The 20,424-nt window shown below is 42.7% G+C and overlaps 1 protein-coding gene across 1 annotated transcript in view; it reads left to right on the top strand.

Moving 5' to 3' along the window:
- Window positions 1-3,212: 3,212 nt before the first annotated feature.
- The window catches only part of NIPAL2 (NIPA like domain containing 2), an 84,754-nt gene continuing 67,542 nt past the window's right edge, over window positions 3,213-20,424 (top strand). The window contains exon 1 of the mRNA XM_047842476.1: window positions 3,213-3,517. Within this exon, the coding sequence (XP_047698432.1) occupies window positions 3,410-3,517 (108 nt within the window). The 5' untranslated portion in view covers window positions 3,213-3,409. The remainder of the gene's footprint in view (window positions 3,518-20,424) is intronic.

Genomic DNA, 20,424 nt, shown 5'->3' with positions numbered 1-20,424 from the left:
TCAGTTATGTGTCGTGACAAATAATGTTCTCACTTTATGACTTATCTCTTTATATTTTATGGTCTTGATTTATGAAAGTTCTTAATTTTTATTGCAATTGCGTGTATCAATCTTAACCTCTGTGGTTTGTATTTTGTGTGTGTTTATTTGTTTAAGGAATTCTTCCCTCCCCCAAGGTCATCAATAGTAAAAGATAGCATTTACTGAGTACTCTCTATGTTTCAGTACTCATTATCCCCCCTTTTACAGATGATGAATGCAAAGCACAGAGAAGTCAAGCAACTCCACAGCAAATCAGCCGTGGAGTCAGGTTTTGGCTTCAAATAATGTGGCATCTGAATAGAATTCCTTGAGTTAACTGAGGAACAGACCTCCACCATTTCAGCACTAAAAATAGGCAGTTGATTAAAGGCTTTTGGTGTCCTGTAAAGTGAACAGGACATCCCCTGAAGAAACCTCCTAAGAGGTAGAGGCCTTCACAAACCCCAGAGCAGCCTCCAGCAACTCCTACGCAGCCGGGACCAAAATAGCTCACACAGCATTCCTGCCGCCTCCTTGTGAACTGTGTGGAAAAGAACATTGGTCACGAATTCTTTGTTCCAACCACCCCCACACACCAGGACAGCCACAGCAACTTCAGGGGCATCTTGGAATCTGGAGAACAGCATGTCACCGGCTACACATCACACGGACCTAGTCTGTACCAAGTGCTGTCTTCCTCCACAATTAGAAGTTGTTTAAATAAATGCAAAGAAACAGAAAATGATTTTTTTTAATTAAAAAATAAGATGGGGGCGCCTGGGTGGCTCAGTCGGCTGAGCGTCTGACTTCAGCTCGGGTCATGATCTCACAGTTTGTGAGTTCAAGCCCCGCATTGGGCTCTGTGCTGACATCTCAGAGCCTGGACCCTGCTTCAGATTCTGTGTCTCCCTCCCTCTCTCTCTCTCTGCCCCTTCCCTGCTCACACTCTGTCTCTCAACAATAAATAAATGTTAAAAAAAAATTTTTTTAAGAAATAAAAAATAAAATGGGAGTGAATTGAGTGTAGCAGAGTATGGGGGTCAGATTATAAAGTGTCTCATATGCCAAGCTTAAGAAGTGTGAACGTTATTGTGTCAATGGAGAGGTTTGGTAGCATTTTAAATAGCAAAGTAACACGATCCATTTATTATCTTGCTTGTTAGAGACTGTATGACTAGTTACAATCTGGCTGATAGAATATATTAAGCAGTGGTTGTGCCAGGCTCTGCTGATAGTACCCTCCCACCCCATCCTGGTTTCTTCCTTGCTGACAGAGCTCGCCTCCCACTTTGGAGACTGGAAATGCTCAAGAATCACCTTCCCAGCCTCCCTTGCTGGTAGAACGTGGATGGGCATGTGACCCTAATCCTAGCTAATGGGACCTGAAGGGGAGTCTGCTGGGAGAGTTTGAAAAGGTTTTCCTCTCCAGTAAAAAGATGCATCAGAAGAAATGCCTTGACTTTTTTTTTTTTTAATTTTTTTTCAACGTTTATTTATTTTTGGGACAGAGAGAGACAGAGCATGAACGGGGGAGGGGCAGAGAGAGAGGGAGACACAGAATCAGAAACAGGCTCCAGGCTCTGAGCCATCAGCCCAGAGCCCGACGCGGGGCTCGAACTCACAGACCGTGAGATCGTGACCTGGCTGAAGTCGGACGCTTAACCGACTGCCCCACCCAAGCGCCCCGACGTTTTTCTAAATGCGGTCATGTTTGCATGTGATGCCTGGAGCCGCCACTGTGCAAAGGGAAAAGCCTGATACATCAGGCATAGTAGAGCAGAAAGATTCAAGTGATGACATCACAGAGCCACATAGAACCACATTCCCTCCAGAGATAACAGGTGTTTTTTCTCTAAGCCACTTGCACTGGGATATTCTGTGACTTGTACCCTAAAGCATCTCAACTGATGGAAGCATTAATAAATCGCCAACACAATGTGATATTACAGAAGATATTTAAAAAAACATTCTTCCTTCAGATACTAATTTGAAATAAATGAGCCTCTTAAAATTGCAAGTAGTTAGCTACCATATTAACTGTTCCTTGAACATTTTGGGTGCTCAAGCAAAAAACTGCAGAACTTGGTGATTACTTGCCTTCATACTTCTCTACCTAAAATGATTTTTTTTTTCTCATTTCCTTCTCTCACCCATGCACTTCCCCTAACAAACACTGAAAACTTTCTCCCAGTTTTTCCACTAGGCAACTATTCTCTTTTCATGAAGGTCTCTCTGTAATGAAGTCATGGCAGTCAAAACACGTTATGTAAGAAGAACCTCAGCATTTTGTGAACAAAAGAATTGTAAGTTCCAGTGCTTCAGGCAGCAATATAGAATCTTAAAAATCTCAAGATATCTTACAAATCCTTTGTAGTAACCCAGTAGAATTTAAAAAAAAATTTTGTTTTTACGTTTTATTTATTTTTGAGACACAGAGAGAGAGAGAGAGCCTGAGCAGGGGTGGGGCAGAGAGAGAGAGGGAGACACAGAATCTGAAGCAGACTCCAGGCTCTGAGCTGTCAGCACAGAGCTCCCATGTGGGGCTCGAACTCGCAGACCGCAGATCATGGCCTGAGCTGAAGTTGGGTGGTTAACCGACTGAGGACACCCAGGCGCCCCCGATTCTAACTTCTTATATCCAGTAGCTGGCAAAGTTTCAGCAATTCCTTCTGGTTCCATCGGAAGGAAAACCCATTTCTGAAAGAAACGTTGGGGTCCTCCATCCTCCAGCTCCGCAGATTCCTTCCTTCCTTGCAGGGATATTTACTGAGGACCTATCAATTGTTGGCATAGAGATGTAATCGATCCAACCTTTATTCTCGTGTTGCTTACAGTATTCCCGGGAACTCGTGACTTTCCCACATACAAACAACTTTGAAAAAGCAAGTGAGAAAAGTCATAGCTGGAGCTGCCAGGTACAGACGGGGCGAAGGGAGGAAGGTGGATGGCCGCGCTGGGTTGGGCGCGTTTGTCTCCCATCCACTTCCGTGCGTTGCTGCCCGAGCGCTGGCCGGGGTTGGCAGCGAGACACCTCCCTCCCGGCCCTGCAGGTGCGGTCCCCCCGGCGCGCTCGGGGGATCCGCCCTGCGCGGTCTAGTGCGCCGCGAGCCGTCCCGGGAGGCCGCGGCCGGCCGGGCTCCCCGCGGGCACCTGGCGCGGGAAGACTGAGGCCGCGCGGGGCGGGAGCCGCACCTGCCGCCGCGCGGGGGGGGCGGGAGCCAGGTGGCCCCGGCGCGCCCGCCGTCCCCGGCGCCGAGCAGGAAGTGGCTCCGGCGCGGCCGGGGCGCGGCCTCGGCAGGGCGCGCCCTCTCTGCGGCGCCTGGCGGAGCGGCGGGGCCGGGAGCGGCCGGAGCCCGAGCCCGAGCCCGAGCGCCGGGAGCGAGCCCCAATGGCCGCCGCCTCGGCTGCCGTGGACGAGCTGTCCCGGAACTTCACGTACGGGGCGCTGGGCGCCGGCAACGGCTCCCTGTCGGGTGCGTGGTACCGCAGGAACCAGGTAAGGGCCGGCCGGGCCCGTCGCCCGGTGGGGACACGGGCGGGGCCGCCCGCCTGCCGGCTCTCAAAGGACACCGGGCTGTGATGTTGCCAGCCGTTCACTTAACTGCCCCTGATTGGGGAGAGCGCGGGCGCCCCCGCCTTCGTCCCCCGGGCGTCGGTCCCTGGGACGGGGGCGCAAAGGTCCGCGGCTGTGACCTCCGCGGGGTCACTCCTGAGCCTCTCGGTCCCGAACACTCCCGCCCCTCCAGCCTGAATCCGCCTTCTCCCGGAAGGATTCTAGGAGTGTGGGGTGAATCTCGTTCCACCCATAATCCACCCCCCTCCCAGGATCGTTTTACAGTTAAAAAAATAATAATAAGTGACACTCCATTCTCAGAAGCAGGGAGCTCATGAAGGGCAACCAAATGTCACCTCCGTGCAGATGTTCTGCGTGCGTGTGTGTCCCCACAGTGTCAGCACACAGCTTTTCCATTTCCGTGCGAAGAACACCGGTATTCTCGGGTTGCAGCTGCAAGACTCCCTCCTGTCTCACCGGAGTATTATTGGGAAAACATGGTCGGCCTAAACAAGGCCAGTTTATGCTGGAAACATACATTGAACGAGATCAAAAGGGATTGGAGCTTTCCCTTTCTTTCTGGCTTGGTTTAAGATCAGAAACACAGTTCTGGCGAGCCCATCCTCTAGCCGTGTTCATATTCTTTCAAGTGGGGGCCAGTGATCTTGATGTAGTGGATCCCAGGCTTCCACCTGTGATCATAAGGGTGTTTTGTCTTGTTCTTTAACAAATCCGTGGGCCGCCTTATTTTACAACAATGTAATCAAACTGGTTGTTACTCTTGGTCTAAATCATGGTTTCATCAATAATAACAGGCCTAGCATTCCTTTTATGCTCGAAAAGCGTTCTGAATATACATTTCTAAAATGTTAAAATTTTGTTTTCAGAGATTTAACACAGACGATTACTTATATAAAGACAAAATAAGCATGTTCACCCTACTAGTTTTCAACAAAGAGGAGAGTTATTTGCTTTAAATCTGTTTTACCACAAAACATCCTAAAGTAGGAAAAATGAGGGAACTTTGAGCCTCTTTGTATGTAACCTATTGGACCTCTTCCTTCGCATGAGTTACAAAGAAAAGAATTGCTTTTTATGGGAAGCTCTTTGAGTCTGTTAAACGATGCTTATGCTCCTATAGATTATAAGCATGTTACAATGTGCTTATGCTAGAAGTACTCCCAGTAAAGGTTTAAGAATGGACTGTTTTTCTTTTGGTAAAGAAATTAGAGGGTCAGTAGTTGTGACCTACAGTGGCATCATCCAGAACAGGAAAAAAACATTGTTTTCACAGTGGAAACCCCTGTAATCAGTTTTCTTTGATGTTTCCTGGAATTCAATATTGTCTTGGCTCTCTAACATCAAACCACGTTACCACATGACATAAATGTGAGGCCTTAACTTTATGTTTGCAAGGTCTAACTTGCCATTGACAGTATATATTTGTACAGGTTTAAAAGGATGTATCTAGGATATGTTCGTTGAAATTACTCAGCTGACATCTAAACTATAGCTCGTTTGAGGTAAGATTGTATCAACTTTTCCCATTATTGTAGAAATTTAGGCCATCTTTTAAGACTTACAGGACTGTGAAAATTGATTTTTTAAAATCCATTCAGCAAACATATTATTGAGTGCCTCCAGTGCTGGCCAGGTCAAGTAAAGATAAAATGGAGTCTTTTTTTTTTTTTTTTCTTTTCTTTCTTGACATAGTTGAATGTAGATGACTGGAAATGGGGGTGGTTCCAGAAAAACAAAGTGTGAGATACAAGTTTAAGATGCTCCCGCTCAGAATTAGCTTTGGTTGCTGGATAGTCAGGGTTTAATCAATTTTACCACAACTAAACTATTTGATGACAGTGTCTGTTCGCCAACAGCTCAGTCTCTCTCTGTCTTTCCAAGTGATAACCATCAGACTGATAAATTAACCTTCCTCATAGAAAAAGACCAACACTTTCACATAACAGATGAATATTTAACAGTGGTCTCTTAGCATCAGTGTTGTCCAAGGCAAAAACGTGAGTGCTTCTAGAGGAGGAAATCTCAAAGCAGGTAGAAAGTAGTAGTTCAGTGGGGAAAATGTTTTGGGGAACCAGAGAAGTGAGGTCTTTGCCCCTTTTTTGGTCACTCAGGATCTACCTATGAAAGTACAGACGCAATAGAATTCTGTAAAGGTATTTTCTTCCTGTTCGACCCACAGGTTTTCAGTATAAAAGGTAATATTTCTAGGATGGTTATTGAGCCCTCTGCTTTGTACAAAACACTGTAGTCTTCAGATCCAGACCCTTCCTTCTAGGAGTGTTGCTAGGTGCTTGGAGAAATGAACTATGCAGGTAACTCCAAAAGCAGGCAGCATGCTTTAAGTGTCACGTGAGTGGTATAAAGTCCTAAAGAAATTCGGAGCAAGGTGGCTTTTCATAGGGGCCATCAGGGGTATTTTGTGGAAGGGTGGTATTTAAGCTGGGCACTTAAGGGTGGACAGAGTTTCGCTGATGGGAGTGCACAGGTGGAAGTCATTCCAAGAGAGGGAAAGTCTGGGGACCAAGGACAGACCGTGAGGCCGGGTCAGGTGTCTTTTTGAATATTTTTGTACCTGGTGTACAGGTCACTAGCCATTCTGGTTGCAGTGGAGCATGGAGACTGTAAGGTGGAAATACAATTGGGGGTCTTAAATATGGCCATGGATTGCCTTGAAGGACTGGTTAAGAAATCTGGACTTTGTAGACAATGGGGAGCCATTGAAGGCTTTTTGAGCAAGGAGTGTGAGAATCAAAGCAAATTAAATAAAAGGAACTTAAGGTTAGCAGGATGCAGAGGCCTCAAATTGGCTAAATCCAGCCCACAGATGTGTCTTGTTTGACCGGCAGAGAGGCTTTAAAAAATGTTTAATACATTGCCAGCCTTAAAAGCAAGTCGATTGTATATGAAGTTTCAAGTTTCAATGATATCTTTAAATGTTAGAAGTTCTAGCAGCACTTGGCCCTCTTCCCCACCTGTCCCACAAGCTAACTGCGCGTTGAAGTTCACAGTTTAGAGCAGCTGTGCTCCCCACCTAAGACCCTCCCTTTGCTCTCATCTCTTTTACCTACTGGCCCCTGTAGGCATTTATTTTGCAACCAGTGTTAGAGGCTGTAGTCTAGTCTCTGCTGTGAACTGGAGAGTGTGGTTAGGCAAGTAACTCTGGGCTTCAGTTTCCTTTCCAGTAAAACTAGGGTTGGAATAAAAGATCTCCAGTCTCCCTTTTGCTATCTGATTGATTAAGTAGTGCCAAACCAGCAAGGTTGTGGAAGGAATGGACAGAAAGGATGAATGTAGGAAATATTGTGAAGGAGGGGTTTTGACCCTGGTTCTTCAAGTTTAAGCATGTTGCTAAGTATCTAAATTCACAAGGACATTGTCAAAAAGGTTTATTCTGCATAGGGTGAAATGAAAATTCAGAATTTTTTATGTCCTTTATTTGCACTTTTAATTTCCAATGGCTTGAATTTTTAAAGTCAACATATTTAAAGGAAAATTGATATGACTTGGCAGAGAAGAGGCAAAACCAAGAGACTGACATTTGTTATGCATTTACTATGTGACACTTTATAGCTGTTATCTCAGCGGAGCCCCCCCAACAACCTCGTAAGGTACAGATTATCTTCTCTGTTCATGTAAGGAAACTTGTGTTAAATAATTTGCCTCTAGATCTTATAACAAGTAGGTCTAACTACAAGCTATTCTTATTCCTTGCCTGAAGGCCATTGCTTAGAAACTAAGGCTTGAAAAGAATGTGGCGGTAAGAGGAAAAATGAGGGGGGAATGAATAGGGCTTGTTTCATTGCACCAAAGAAGAATCACATTGAGTTTTATGTTGCCCTTTTATTAATTTTGCTTTGCTACCATCTATTTCTTTTCTGCTGGTAGCTCACCTGGCTATCTCTTAAAGAAAGAACCCAAACTTATAAATAACCAAAGGACTGGGTAGAGGTTGCTGGTCCTTTCCATTTCCTTCCCAAGAAAAATCCCTTTTTTGTTTTGTTTATGTTTATTGGGGTTTGTTTTTTGTTTTTTGTTTTTTTGCCTTCCTTATATATCCAACGTGGCATTGTCCCATTACCAGGTTTTCTGTGAGATGCCTGTATTATGAGGCAGCAAGAGGAAGGAAGAAACAGATTACCTCAAAGCAACTATATCAAAGCTTTCGTAAAAAAAAAAATAAATCATCATCATCATCATCATCATCATCATCCCATGGTTTTGTTAGAGGAAGAGTCTTAATGCCTCCGTGAATTTGGCAGACAAGATGTTTGCATTTCAATCTACCTGATATCCTCCTTATGGCTTGATTTATACTAACTAGTTATAATATTTGTATTGATGCAATCAACAAAATTCAGGCTATGGGAAACTTTGTCATTTTATAGGTTTAAATGGTTCCATTTCTTCAAAAATCATTTTTACAACAAAAAAAGGGAGAGAATGAATAGAGGAGCTGTAGATTAGAATAGACCTAAAAAAATAAAAAATAAAAATTAAATTAAATTAAATAGGCCTAAAAACCGTATCTGAAAAAGGATGCACACTTGGGTGATAAAACTAAAGGGAAGGCAAGAAAATGATTGCAGTCAAGTCAGGCCAGTGGTTCCTTGTGGGAAGGGAAAGGGTTGCGATGGGGTGAGGCAAAGGGAGGGCTCTGGGTGTGTGCCCAATTTCTGTGTTTTGATCTGGATGGTGTTATAAGAGTGTTTACCTTATAATAATTCATTTAAGTAATTTATTCATCTCTGTCATTCTCTCTGCGGTTGTCTGTATCCTACAATTTTTTTAAGTTTAAAAAATAATATTAGCATTGCTACAGCTGTTCAACTTACATGCTTTTTACCCAGGTAGACAATGGTATACCATATACACCCGGTGGGAAGTGGTATGCCATTGTCACTTTGCTTAAACAAACAACTGAGAATTATTTAGGCAGTTTCTTTTTAAGATGTTGATGATTGTTCACGTTGGCATTTGAGAGCTTACCATGGAAGGGATGATATTCCCCTAAACTATCCTTTTTGGTTTTGTATAGTGCAGTTTTAAAAGCTCAGTCTTTTTACCAGAGGTGTTGGCAAGTTTCCTAATTTCTCCAAATCTTGGCTTTCTCTGTTGGAATGGTAATAACAGTATGCCACATACTTTCTATGGTTGACAGAGGAATAAGAAAAGATAATGTATGGGGGAGCCTGAGTGGGTCAGTCAGTTAAGCACCTGACTTTGGTTCAGGTCATGATCTCACGGTTCGTGAGTTCGAGCCCCATGTCAGGCTCTGTGCTGACAGCTCAGAGCCTGCAGCCTGCTTCGGATTCTGTGTCTCCTTCGCTCTCTGCCCCTCCCCTGCTCATGCTCTGTCTCTCTCTGTCTCAAAAATAAACACTAAAAAAAAATTTTTTTTAAAAAGAAAAGCTAGTGAATGTCCAGAAGTTAGCAAAGTGCCAGGCACAGAGAAAGTACTCAAATACTGGCTATTATTACTAGTCGTATTGCAGTCAACCTATATTATAGGAAATGCCATGAAATATATATTTCTAATAATTAGTAATTGTTGGACTTAGTTCCTTGTAAATGGAAAGAAATAAGAGAAATCATACTAGGTGTTTGAGGTAACTTTTCTTTCTTTAATCTAAAACCACTGACTTCTCTATCCAGTGCCTTCCTCATTCCCTCTGGTGTTTGCTGCCCCTTCACTCTCCAAACGTATTCACATTCCAGAACACTTCCTAATTGCAGTAATTTCCTAACTGGAACGCTTGGTATCTTGAAGCACTAAGGCAAGGATTCTTCCTATGGCTTCGGCCACTTTCCAGACTCCTGGGCCAGGGAGATGGCTGTGTAGCACTGGGAACAGTGACAGACGTGTTTGGTAGCAGCAATGTGGTCACAATACCAGACACTGATCGTAGTTTAAGCAGAAGGACCAGCACTCCCAACCTGGGAGGGACTGTTAATGTTGAGACTTCTGTGCCATTTATTTTAGCTTGGGTGTGCTTGTTTATTTGTTTTCTCCCAAAGACCCAACATTACTCTATTCCGTTTGTACCTCTTGATAATTCATCTCCTGCTGTGTTCCAGATAAACCTACCTTTTCCATGAAGTAAAGCTCATTGCCCAGTCTTTCCTGCTTCACAGAATGTCCTGACTGCCTGGAAGCTGGAAGGAATAGTCCACGTCCCCTCACATAGTTCCCTGCCTGTACCTTCTCTTGTCACTTGCCTGGCCCTTGGTCATTCTTGGCATGGCCTCCTGTCATCTTTGGCACATGTCAGGAGGTACAGACTATTCCCTTATATAAATACAAGCTAACATATGCTTCATCCTGAGCGCTGCACCTCACCAAGGATTGTGTTTGTCCTGGCCTGACCCCTTCAGAGACCCTGGCCTTGACAGGTCGTTCCTACAATGAGAGTCCTGGTGCTTGCCTGCAGTCTCACACTGGTTTCCTAAATCACCCACCTCTCCTTCTGTGTACCCCTCCAACTGGTTTCTTCTTGGAGTAACTTGGACCACTGGCCTTTAGTTCTGTCTTCTAGCTTAGCTTAGCTTCCCTACCAAGAATGTTTTGTAATTAAGAGACCTTAGTTTGCAAGTCACAGAAAACCTGACATTAACTGCTTAAGTAAAGGAAAATTGATCAGCTTAACATGAAAGTCCAGAAGAACTCTGGGTCCACCTAAGCCTTGACCCAGAGGCTCTAAAAACATGGTGAAGGCTCAGTATCTCACTGTACTCTTCAACTTTTGTTCCTTTGTTCCTTTCGTTCAACTTTTGTTCCTAGAGTTTGTTGGTTCCACTTTTAGAAGATTTGCCCCACTAGCCCACATTCTCCCTTCCACTTCCAGGAGGGGAAGCTTGACTTTCTCAACCGATGAAAATAAATGGGCTTTAGTCTGACTGGATGAGGTTAGGTCCATGGCCTTTCCCATGCCAGTCACCAAAGCTAGAGTTACGGGGCTTGGTGTCCCCGAAGAATGTGGGAAGGGCTGGCTGCAAGAGGGGTCCTATAACCAAGAAAAGGAGTTACTATATGGCCCTAACAACAGTGTCCTCCTGCGGATTATGGTCTTCTTGGGCAACTCTCAAGCTAACACCCTTTGCAACTCATCTAGGACCTTCCTTTTCTGTATCCTGTCTCACATGAGCAGCCCCCAAAAAGTTGCCTCCTATTTAGCCTGCTTGTCTTTGTGGGTGAGACCTGACTAGTATAATCTCCTTAGAATCTTAGATTATAAGATCAATTTCTAAAATATTTTTATTAGCACAAGGTCTAAGTGGTGGCTTACTTCACCCCTCACACACCTTCAAAAAAAAATCTACAAAGGCCCCCTCTCTTTCCTATTGATGGAAAAGTCAAAGGGAATCATTTGGCAAAGGTAGTATACCTTGCTTAGTCTCTATCTTGACTCTACCTGCTTAGAAATTTCTTTACCATCAGCAATCACCTCTTCAGTAAGTTGGAAACTCCTAAAAGTTTGGTGGATTTAGGTGAAAAAATGTATGGTATATGAATGCAACACTGTGTGCAATCCTAGAAACCAGGTTAGCATTTCTAATATCTCATTCGAGTTTGGTGTTAATCCTGTGAATTCTGGGGTTTTTAAAATTTCTTATTCAGTCTCTGGACTTGTAGATGTCTGATTGTTCCAGGGCTGTTAGGGACATAACTTTGTGTTCCCTGTTGTCACAGCCCATATTGAGCTTGATCAGCTAATCAACAAATGAGAGCCTAAAATGCAGTCAGTATTCCACTCAATAAAAATCACATGCAGAGAGCCCTTCTTAACAAAGCAGTGTTGGACAGTGATGTCAAATAAATCAGAAAACATGGACCATGTCCTCAAAATGTAGACATATATATGATGTATCATATATGTGTGTGTGTGTGTTGTGTGTGTGTGTGTGTGTGTGTGTGTGTGTGTGCGCTTATGAGAGAGAAAGAGGGAGAGGGTCAGGGAGAGGGAGAGACTGTTTTATAATTACTTGATAAATAACATTTGAAGGCTGGTGTGAAGCTACCCCTTGCTTATACTATCTGATGGACTGTTTACATTAAGCTTCCAGACTAACATAGTACAGGTATGTATTTGTAAATAAAAGAGCCAAACAGAAGAGGAAATACTATCATATACCTTTAGATATGGCTCTCTGAGTCACAGCAGTGGAGAAGTTGAGTGGTTCTTTGTGAGCAAGGTACAAACAGACCTCATATTATAAGCAGCTGCCACAGCCATAAAGTAGAGAAGAATTGTGAGTTACATGTAGAATGTTTTATTAATCTTTGGAACTACATTTGCAGACCCAAATCATAGTCACTATCATTGGCCCGGAATGAGGAGCTTGGGGATAGGGGAAATTATCTTGGCTGTGAGGAGTGACCCTTTAGAGGTGATGAAATGTGCAAGTCACGGTGCCTAAGAGGTGTAGAAAATTTGAACTTGATTCCTGGCTTCTGTCAGGAAGATCTGGTGTGGTGGGTGGTAAGGGCCACAGAAGTCTCTGGCAGAAGTCTGTCAGAGAATGGCAATGTCGTTATTTCTCCCTCATATTGAGGCAGAAATTCCCCTGGTGGCTGATGCCTGACTAGGTGACAGAGTTCAGTCTCCAGGCGGATGGAGCTGACCAAACACAGAGTTCGAGGCAAGCCAAAGGCCTTTTGCTCTTCAGAAGGACAGGTACCCCAGAAACTCAGACAGATGTGCAGGAAGGAGTTATAACTATGAGAGCTCTCAGGTCCCCAGCTTTAGGGTGGAAAGCCTCTTCCACACGCGAGGCTGGCCCCGCAAAAGGCAGACTGCAGTCTTGCTGCTTTGAAGACAAGGGATTACAGAGTTTTAAAATTATTATTATGAATGTGTCCTTGCAAAATTTGAAAGTTATGGGACCTTATATCTGTCTGGATGGGAACAGTAGCATTCTTTGTGTTCAGCATGTCTGACTTTGTTTCAAAGATTCCCTTCCCAACCTTATATGAGGTTGATTTGTTTTATAATGGAACCAAGTTTAAGACTTCCTGAATTCGTATCTCACCTCTCTTGACTATTGTTGCTCTCCTTTTAAGAAAGTGTTAAAAGCACCCAAAGGACATATTATTAAATATATTACTTTTCCCATAAATTTTTTCTACTGTAGCTTAAATTTCTCTAAGGCAAAAAACATGATGGCTTCTTGGTAAGCTTAGGAAGGCTTATCCTTAATGGAGTTTGGTTTTTAAAAATAATGAATGTACAGTTATGTAAGTAAATGTGTTCCCAAGGAAAAGACAAAATGTAATAGTTCTTAATTGTATGAGAAGGCAATATGTTGGGCTTTTTCTGCCTAGGTTTAAGGTTGATTACAATTTGGCATGGAACTGCTTGTAGGATAGCAACAATATACTGTGTTATGTAATGCACATCTATTCTTTTGGCTTTAAATCACCAGATTTGGATCCAATATCATGAGACTTTTTCAGGATATAAAGGTAATAACCTTATAGCATACAATAACCAAGATAACAAATTAAAAATCTGTTCATGCCTGAACATTTTCTTTCTTTCTTTTTTTTTTCACATATGGGATTATAGTTTTAACTCAGTTTGGAGTATTGCAGACAACTCAATTATCTACAAGGGCAAAGGAAATTAGTGGTAAGAACAGTCTAACCCATTCAGTAATCCAAAAAGCATTACATATTTCAGGTTGTCTCCAGTGTTTACCACTATGAATATGAAGATTGTTTCTCCCTGGCCCTATTGTGATTAACTCTCCCATTGCCCCATTGCCCCTGCTTCTTCTCTGAATTCCTGAAGTAGTCTCCTGAATGGTCTTCCTGTTCTCTGGTCTTGCTCTGTGCCAGTCCATCCTCCACACTGCAGCCAGAATAAGTCTTCTGCTTTTTTTTTTTTAAATGTTTATGTATTTGTTCTGAGAGAGAGACAGAGAGTGTGAGAGGAGGAGGGACAGAGAGAGACACACACAGAATTCAAAGCAGTCTCCAGGCTCTGAGCTGTCCGCACAGAGACTGACATGGGGCTCGAACCCATGCATCGTGAGATCATGACATGAGCTGAAGTCAGACGCTTAACCGACTGAGCCACCCAGGTGCCCCAAGATGAGTCTTCTTAAAAGTAAAATCTGGGGGTGCCTGGGTGGCTCAGTCAGTTAAATGTCCAACTTCAGCCTAGGTCATGATCTCACGGTGTGTGAGTTCGAGCCCCACGTCAGGCTCTGTGCTGACAGCTCAGAGCCTGGAGCCTGCTTTGGATTCTGTGTCTCCCTCGCTCTCTGCCCTTCCCCCACTTGTGCTCTAGCTCTCTCTCTCTCTCAAAATAAATGAACTTAAAAAAAAAAAAAGGAAAATCTAGACGTATCCTCTAGTTTAGAGTCTTTTGTGCCATGCATAACACCACCTACAGATTCATGGCACACAGCGTCTCCTGCCTGCCTCTCCCGTCCAACTCTGCTGGCATCTTCTGCTGCAGGGCCCTTCAAGCACCCTGTTTACTGCAGACATAATTAAGTTAAAGATTTCGAGATAGGAAGGCTGTCCTGGATTATCTAGATGGACCCTAATGCTATCTTTGTGTAAGAGGGAGGCATAGGGAGATTTCATACAAAAAAAAAAGAGATGAGGTGGCCACAGAGGTTGGAGTGATAGAACCATAAAGCAATGATATGTCAGCAGCCGTCAGAAACTGGGAAAGGCAAGATATGAATTTTCCTCTAGAGCCTTCAGAGGGAATGTAGCTCTGCCATCTTGGTTTCAGCCCAGTGAAATAGACTCTGGACTTCTGGCCCCCCAAACTGTAGGAGAATGAATTTCTCTTGGTTTTTTTTTTTCAACGTTTTTATTTTTATTTTTATTTTTTTTTTAATTTTTGGGACAGAGAGAGACAGAGCATGAACAGGGGAGGGGCAGAGAGAGAGGGAGACACAGAATCGGAAACAGGCTCCAGGCTCCGAGCCATCAGCCCAGAGCCTGACGCGGGGCTCGAACTCACGGACCGCGAGATCGTGACTGGCTGAAGTCGGACGCTTAACCGACTGCGCCACCCAGGCGCCCCAGAATTTCTCTTGTTTTAAGCCGCTACCAGGTTTGTGGTAATTTGTCATAGCAGCCACTTCTGTGGCTAATATACTCTCCAAACTAGGCAGATGTGCACTCTCTGTCCCTTCTGTTTCCATAGCATCTATCTCTAGTACAGATTTCACAGGTGATAGTCTGTTTGTAATTGGTGCTCTTTCTACTTCTTCTGAGCTCCTCGAGGGTACTTTGCATCCTCAGTTCCTGACATAGAACCTAATGTTCAGCAGTTGTTAAATAAATACCAAACAGACGCATGACTGAATGAATAGCACCACAGGTGAGCTTCCTCAAGCTGTCTGTCTCCCATATCTAGCAGCTTCTCTCCAATCACTTGCATGGCATGTCCTTTCCCTCTACATTGTGCGTTTTTCCCAGGCAGTGTCTACACGTGGCTTTAAGTTAAGTGATGGTTTTATTTTTCTCCATAATATCTTTCCTTGGTTCAGCCAGCTTGCTTTGTGTTTCTTGCTTTTCTTGCTAACATGTCTTCTTTTAACTCTTTTTAAATGAATCCATATTCCCTTTAATTTCATTGAGTCTGTAAAGCAGTGATTTTTTTAAACTTCTTAGTTTGAAAATTTTCCAACTTCTAGAAAATTAAGAAGAGTGGATAATAAACACCACATGTCCTTCACCTGGAGATTCACCAGTTGTTAGCATTGTGAAACATTTCTTCTCTGTGTGTATGTTTTGTACTTTATGTTATGATATGCCATTTGGAAGTAAGTTGTACACATTATGAGTCTTCATGCCTAGTACTTAAGTATTACGAAGTATTACGAAGAATGTGGGCATCCTCCTGTCCCTTTCTAACTGTTCTAGAGATGAGGTAGTTGTCTACCTGTTTACAACGTGCAAATGCAGAACGGCCCCAGCTCATTCCTGAGAGTTTCCCATGAGACACGGTGAACTGAACACCCATTTCTCAGACGCGTCATCCCTTTGTCAATTTGGGCTCTTAACGGTCATTCCTACAGGGATTAGTTGACCTAAATCACTCAACCTGTGGCATTTCCAGTACTAGAAACTAAATGTGTCATTTGCGTGTTCAGGCATATTTTACTGCCTGGAACGGGAGAGACAGCCTTACTCCAGCTGCAAGGTGAATATGACTATTGCAGTGTTCGAAACTAGCCCTGAAACTGTGGTTCTTTTGAACCACGCACTAGCTCCACTGGGTTCTGATTCTAAATTTATGTTTGAAGGCAAAGCCAGGAATATGTTTGAGTTCAAAGCCGGAACTGAGACAGACTATTACCAAGTCCATACATCCCTGTTATGTCCCACCTCCATCTGGCCAAACCACCCCCACCCATGGATTAGAGGTCAACAACTTTATGCAAAATATCTGAAGAACCTTCTGGCACAAAAGGTAGGATAGAAGATAGTTCTTCCAGAGAACACAAAAACATCACTGATCCTTCTCAGTGCTGGTATTTTGAATCTCATTCCAGATAAATTCCTAGCTGTGGCTCCCACCATCTGTTTACCAAGACATCCTGGAAAAGTCAGGAATTAAGCTACAGTGGTGACAAGAGTCAGCACTGAACGAATTGAGGGTATGTTTCTGTGTGTCCGGCCCATGCTTCTAAGTGCATTATTAAGGGGCGGAGCAACCTCTCCCTTTGACTATTATCTTTGCTTTATTTTACTTGCACTGAGAGAAAGAAGCAGACTCTGATTTTAAAAGTGTAGTAAATTGACACTGACTAGCCAGAAGGTTACCTATTGCAGTCAGAAATAGTGATTCAGACACGAGCTGGGTGCCTTGCTGCCAAAGTTTGCCTGCTTCTAGCTGTGTGACTTTGCACAAGACACTTTCCTTCTCAGGCCCTCTGTTCTCTTTCCTGACCAGTCTCCAAATCAGTGAGGGGAGAAAGGGGGCCGGGGAAGGAGAGGAGATCTCAACTTCCAGTAATTCTAAAATGCTACAAAACATAACACTCTGAATAAAGTAATGATGTAAACTAGACACCTGTAATTTAAATGGCAAGTTTATAAGGGCCTGCTCACTATATGCAAATGATACTCCTGTTTGCAGATGAGGATTTTTTTTAGTTTTTTAACATTTTTTCTTCATTTTGAGAGAGAGCAAGCAGGGGAGGGGCAGAGAGAGAGGGAGACACAGAATCTGAAGCAGGCTCCAGGCTCTGAGCTGTCAGCACAGAGCCTGACATGGGGCTCGAGCCCACGAACCATGAGATCATGACCTGAGCTGTAGTCGGACACTTAACCAACTGAGCCACCCAGGCGCCCTGAAGATGAGGATTTTATAGCCATTAAAGCACATTTACCAGAGCCTCTAATTGCAAACAGCATTTAATCTTGGTGACTTCAAGTTACTGTATGTTCTTGAAGGTAATTAAATCATCTTATTTTAAAAACACTGCAGATTTGAAGTTTCCCTCCTTTCAATTAGGGACATTAATGAGGATTTACTGCACTACTATTATTTATAATTATGTGTGAAATGAACTTAATGAGTATGCAATTAACCTTAAATAATCAGGTAAAGTTTCTGAAAAATGAAGAATAAGATAGGCCAGTTTTACTGAGTGTTATCAGGAAACTGTTTCTGACACCTGCTTTATACCTACATATTTCTTATTCTTTGCATAATATGCATTCACTAGATTTTTAAAGTCGGCAAGCAGCTTTTTATTGTACACTGGTAGAAACTCTTAATTGTTGAAATCTGAGTTCCTGGGCAAGCTTGTGTTCTCACAAAAACTGAGAGCATGGTGTATTCAAACTCCAGTTGATTACAAAATATTCCCTTTGAGATCTTCCTAGGACCAAAGGCCAAAATGTACTATTTCTAGACAGTTTATAATCAGTTCAAACAGCATTTAATAAACAACTTCTTTGTGCCAGTTCCTATACTAGTCATTAGGGTTACAGAAATGAGTTGATAAGTAAGTCACAGCTCTGCCCTCAAGGAACTTAGAGTCTAGAGAGGAAATGAGCTTGTACAAAATCATCACAGTACAGCCTAGTATATGTAGACATAGAAGTGTATAAAGACTGCTCAAATCAGAGGAGGGAAGTCAGGAGACTGACCTAGAAGTCAGATCTGAGGAAATTATCCAGAATTCAGTTTACAGACATAAAGAGTTGGAAAACATGATATTTTAGGAAACAAGGAGGATAGAATTTAAGAGTCTCACATGCTGGTAACAGGAGTTTCCATGTGGAGGGAATAGAACAAAAGGGGGATGACATTCAGAGAGGAGGGTTAAGAACTTAACTCAATTGGTGAAAGACAGGAGTCCTCAAATTGAGGAAGCATGAGTTCTAAGCAGAAAGTAATTCACATGCTGAAAAATGGTAGGGAAGCTGCTGAAAACCAATGACAAAGACAATCTTAAAAGCATCCTGAGAAAAATACCAGACTACCTGCAAAGGAGCGGCAATTAGGTTGACAACCTACTCCTCAACAGCAAGGGCCGGGAGACAATGGAATGATATTACCAGAGCACTGAATGAAGTAACTGTCAGCCTGTATTCCTGTACTCAAAGGGAAAGATGACATAAAGATTTTTGCAGAATAAGAGAGAACTGGAATTCAAAGCTTTGACTGAAAGAGCTAATTGGGGCTCCTGGGTGGCTCAGTTGGTTAAGTGTCTAACTCTTGATTTTGACTCAGGTCATGATCTATCTCACAGTTATAGATGGAGTCTCGTGTTGGGATCTGTGCTGGGCATGGGGACTGCTTAAGATTCTCTCTCTGGCCCTCCAGCATGCACTCTCTCTCTCCATCTCTCTCTCTCTCTCTCTCTCTCTCTCTCAAGAAAGAGCTACTAAAGTTTTATTCAGGAAGGACATTGAACCCAAAAGAAAAACTAAGATATGAGAATGTGATACCCAAAAAGTAGAAACAACCGAAATGTCCAACACCTGATGAATACATAAGTAAAATGTGGTATATTCTTACAATGGAATATTTCCTAGCCGTACAAAGGAATGATACATTCTACATACCTGATACATGCTGATGCATGCTACAGCATAGTAAGCCTTGAAAGCAACATGCTAAGTGAAAGAAAACAGACACAAGAAGTCACATATTGTATGAGTCCATGTATATACAAGGTCCACAGCAGGCAAATCCATACAGACAGAAAGTAAATTGGTGGTTGCCAGGGACTGAGGGGACGAGAGAATGGGCAGTGACTGCTCACGGGTGTGGAAGTTGTTTTGGGGGTGAGGAAAATGTTCTGAAATCAAGACAGTGGTGGCAGTTGCAGAACTCTGAATGTTCTAAAAGAGTGTTGAATTGTACACTTTAAAAGGGTGAACATGATAGTATGTGAATTATATCTCCATAAAGCTATGTTTTTTAAAAGAACAGTGATCAGCAAAGAAGTAGATGAATGTGAACAAATAAGCAAGTATTGATTGTATGAAGGAATCATAACGACAACTCGTTTGGGGACATAAAAGCAAGGTGGAACTAATAATAGACCACCAAGAACATAGGAGGGAAGAGACTGTAGCTAAAACAAAGTTTTTATAATGTTCAGGAGGATAGAATGTTTATTAACAGTGGAATTTATGTCAAGAATGCATGATAGATTTAATATTAGAGCAACTGTATGACTCATACATATTGCTGTTGGGAGTGTAAATGGTACAGCCACTCTGGAAAGTAGTTTGGCAGTTCTTTTCAAAACTTAAAATAGGCTTACCGCACAATCCAGGAATTACACCTTTGGCATTTATCCCAGAGAAATGAACTTATTTTCATGCAGGATTTGTATACAGTGTTCATAGCAGCTTTATTCATACATCCAAAAACTGGAAACAACTCAAGTGTCATTCAGTGGGTGAGTGGTTAAATATGTTGTGGTACATCCATACCATGGAATACTACTCAGAAATCAAAAGGATCAAGGATTATTGATCCAACTTGGATGAACCTCAAGGCTGATGCCTTGTAGCATTTGTGAATTAATATAATTCTAGAGATAGAGAACAGATTAGTGGTTGCTACAGGTTAGGGTTGGGGAGGGGAAGAAGATGGGTGTATCAGTAAAGGGGTAACAAGGGAATCTTATGGTGATGGTACAGATGAGGATCTTGTCACACACACGTGCACACGTGCGCACACACACACACACACACACACACACACAAGTGCTAATATAGCTGGTAAAATCTGAACAAGATCTTTACCAATTCTGATTTCTTGATTTTGATGTTTTAGTATAGTAGTGTAAAATGTGAACTGTGAGGGGAGGCTGGGGGAAGAGTGCTTGGGGGGTGCCTGGGTGGCTCAGTTGGTTAAGCGTCCAAGTCTTCATTTCGGCTCAGGTCATTATCTCATGGTTCTGGAGTTCAAGCCCCACATCGGGCTCTCTGCTGTCAGTGCAGAGTCTGCTTCAGATCCTCTGTGTCCCTCTCTCTGTCCCTCCCCTGCTCATGCTCTCTCTCTTTCAAAAATAAAATAAACATTAAAAAAAAAATACAACCAAAAAAGAGTGCTTGGGACCTATCTTTACATTTATTTGAAGCCTACTGTGAGTCAATAATTATTTCAAAATAAAAGTTGGAAAAACACAAGAATTACTAAAAGAATATAAATAAGGTGTATAACTTCCTAGCCAAAAGAGTAAGGGGAAGAAAAAAAAGTGCTCAATCAATCCAAGAAGACTCTGGAAAGGAGAAATTAGAAAGCAAAGAAAAAGCAAAATAACTGAAAATACAAAAAAAGATGGTGGAAACAAGTGAAAATATATTTTTAATCACAATAAATAAAATGGAC

This window comes from Prionailurus viverrinus, chromosome F2, assembly GCF_022837055.1.
Source record: "Prionailurus viverrinus isolate Anna chromosome F2, UM_Priviv_1.0, whole genome shotgun sequence".
NCBI lineage: Eukaryota > Metazoa > Chordata > Mammalia > Carnivora > Felidae > Prionailurus > Prionailurus viverrinus.
The sequence above is the reverse complement of the archived record's forward strand: the minus strand, read 5'-3'. Positions and strand labels throughout refer to the sequence as shown.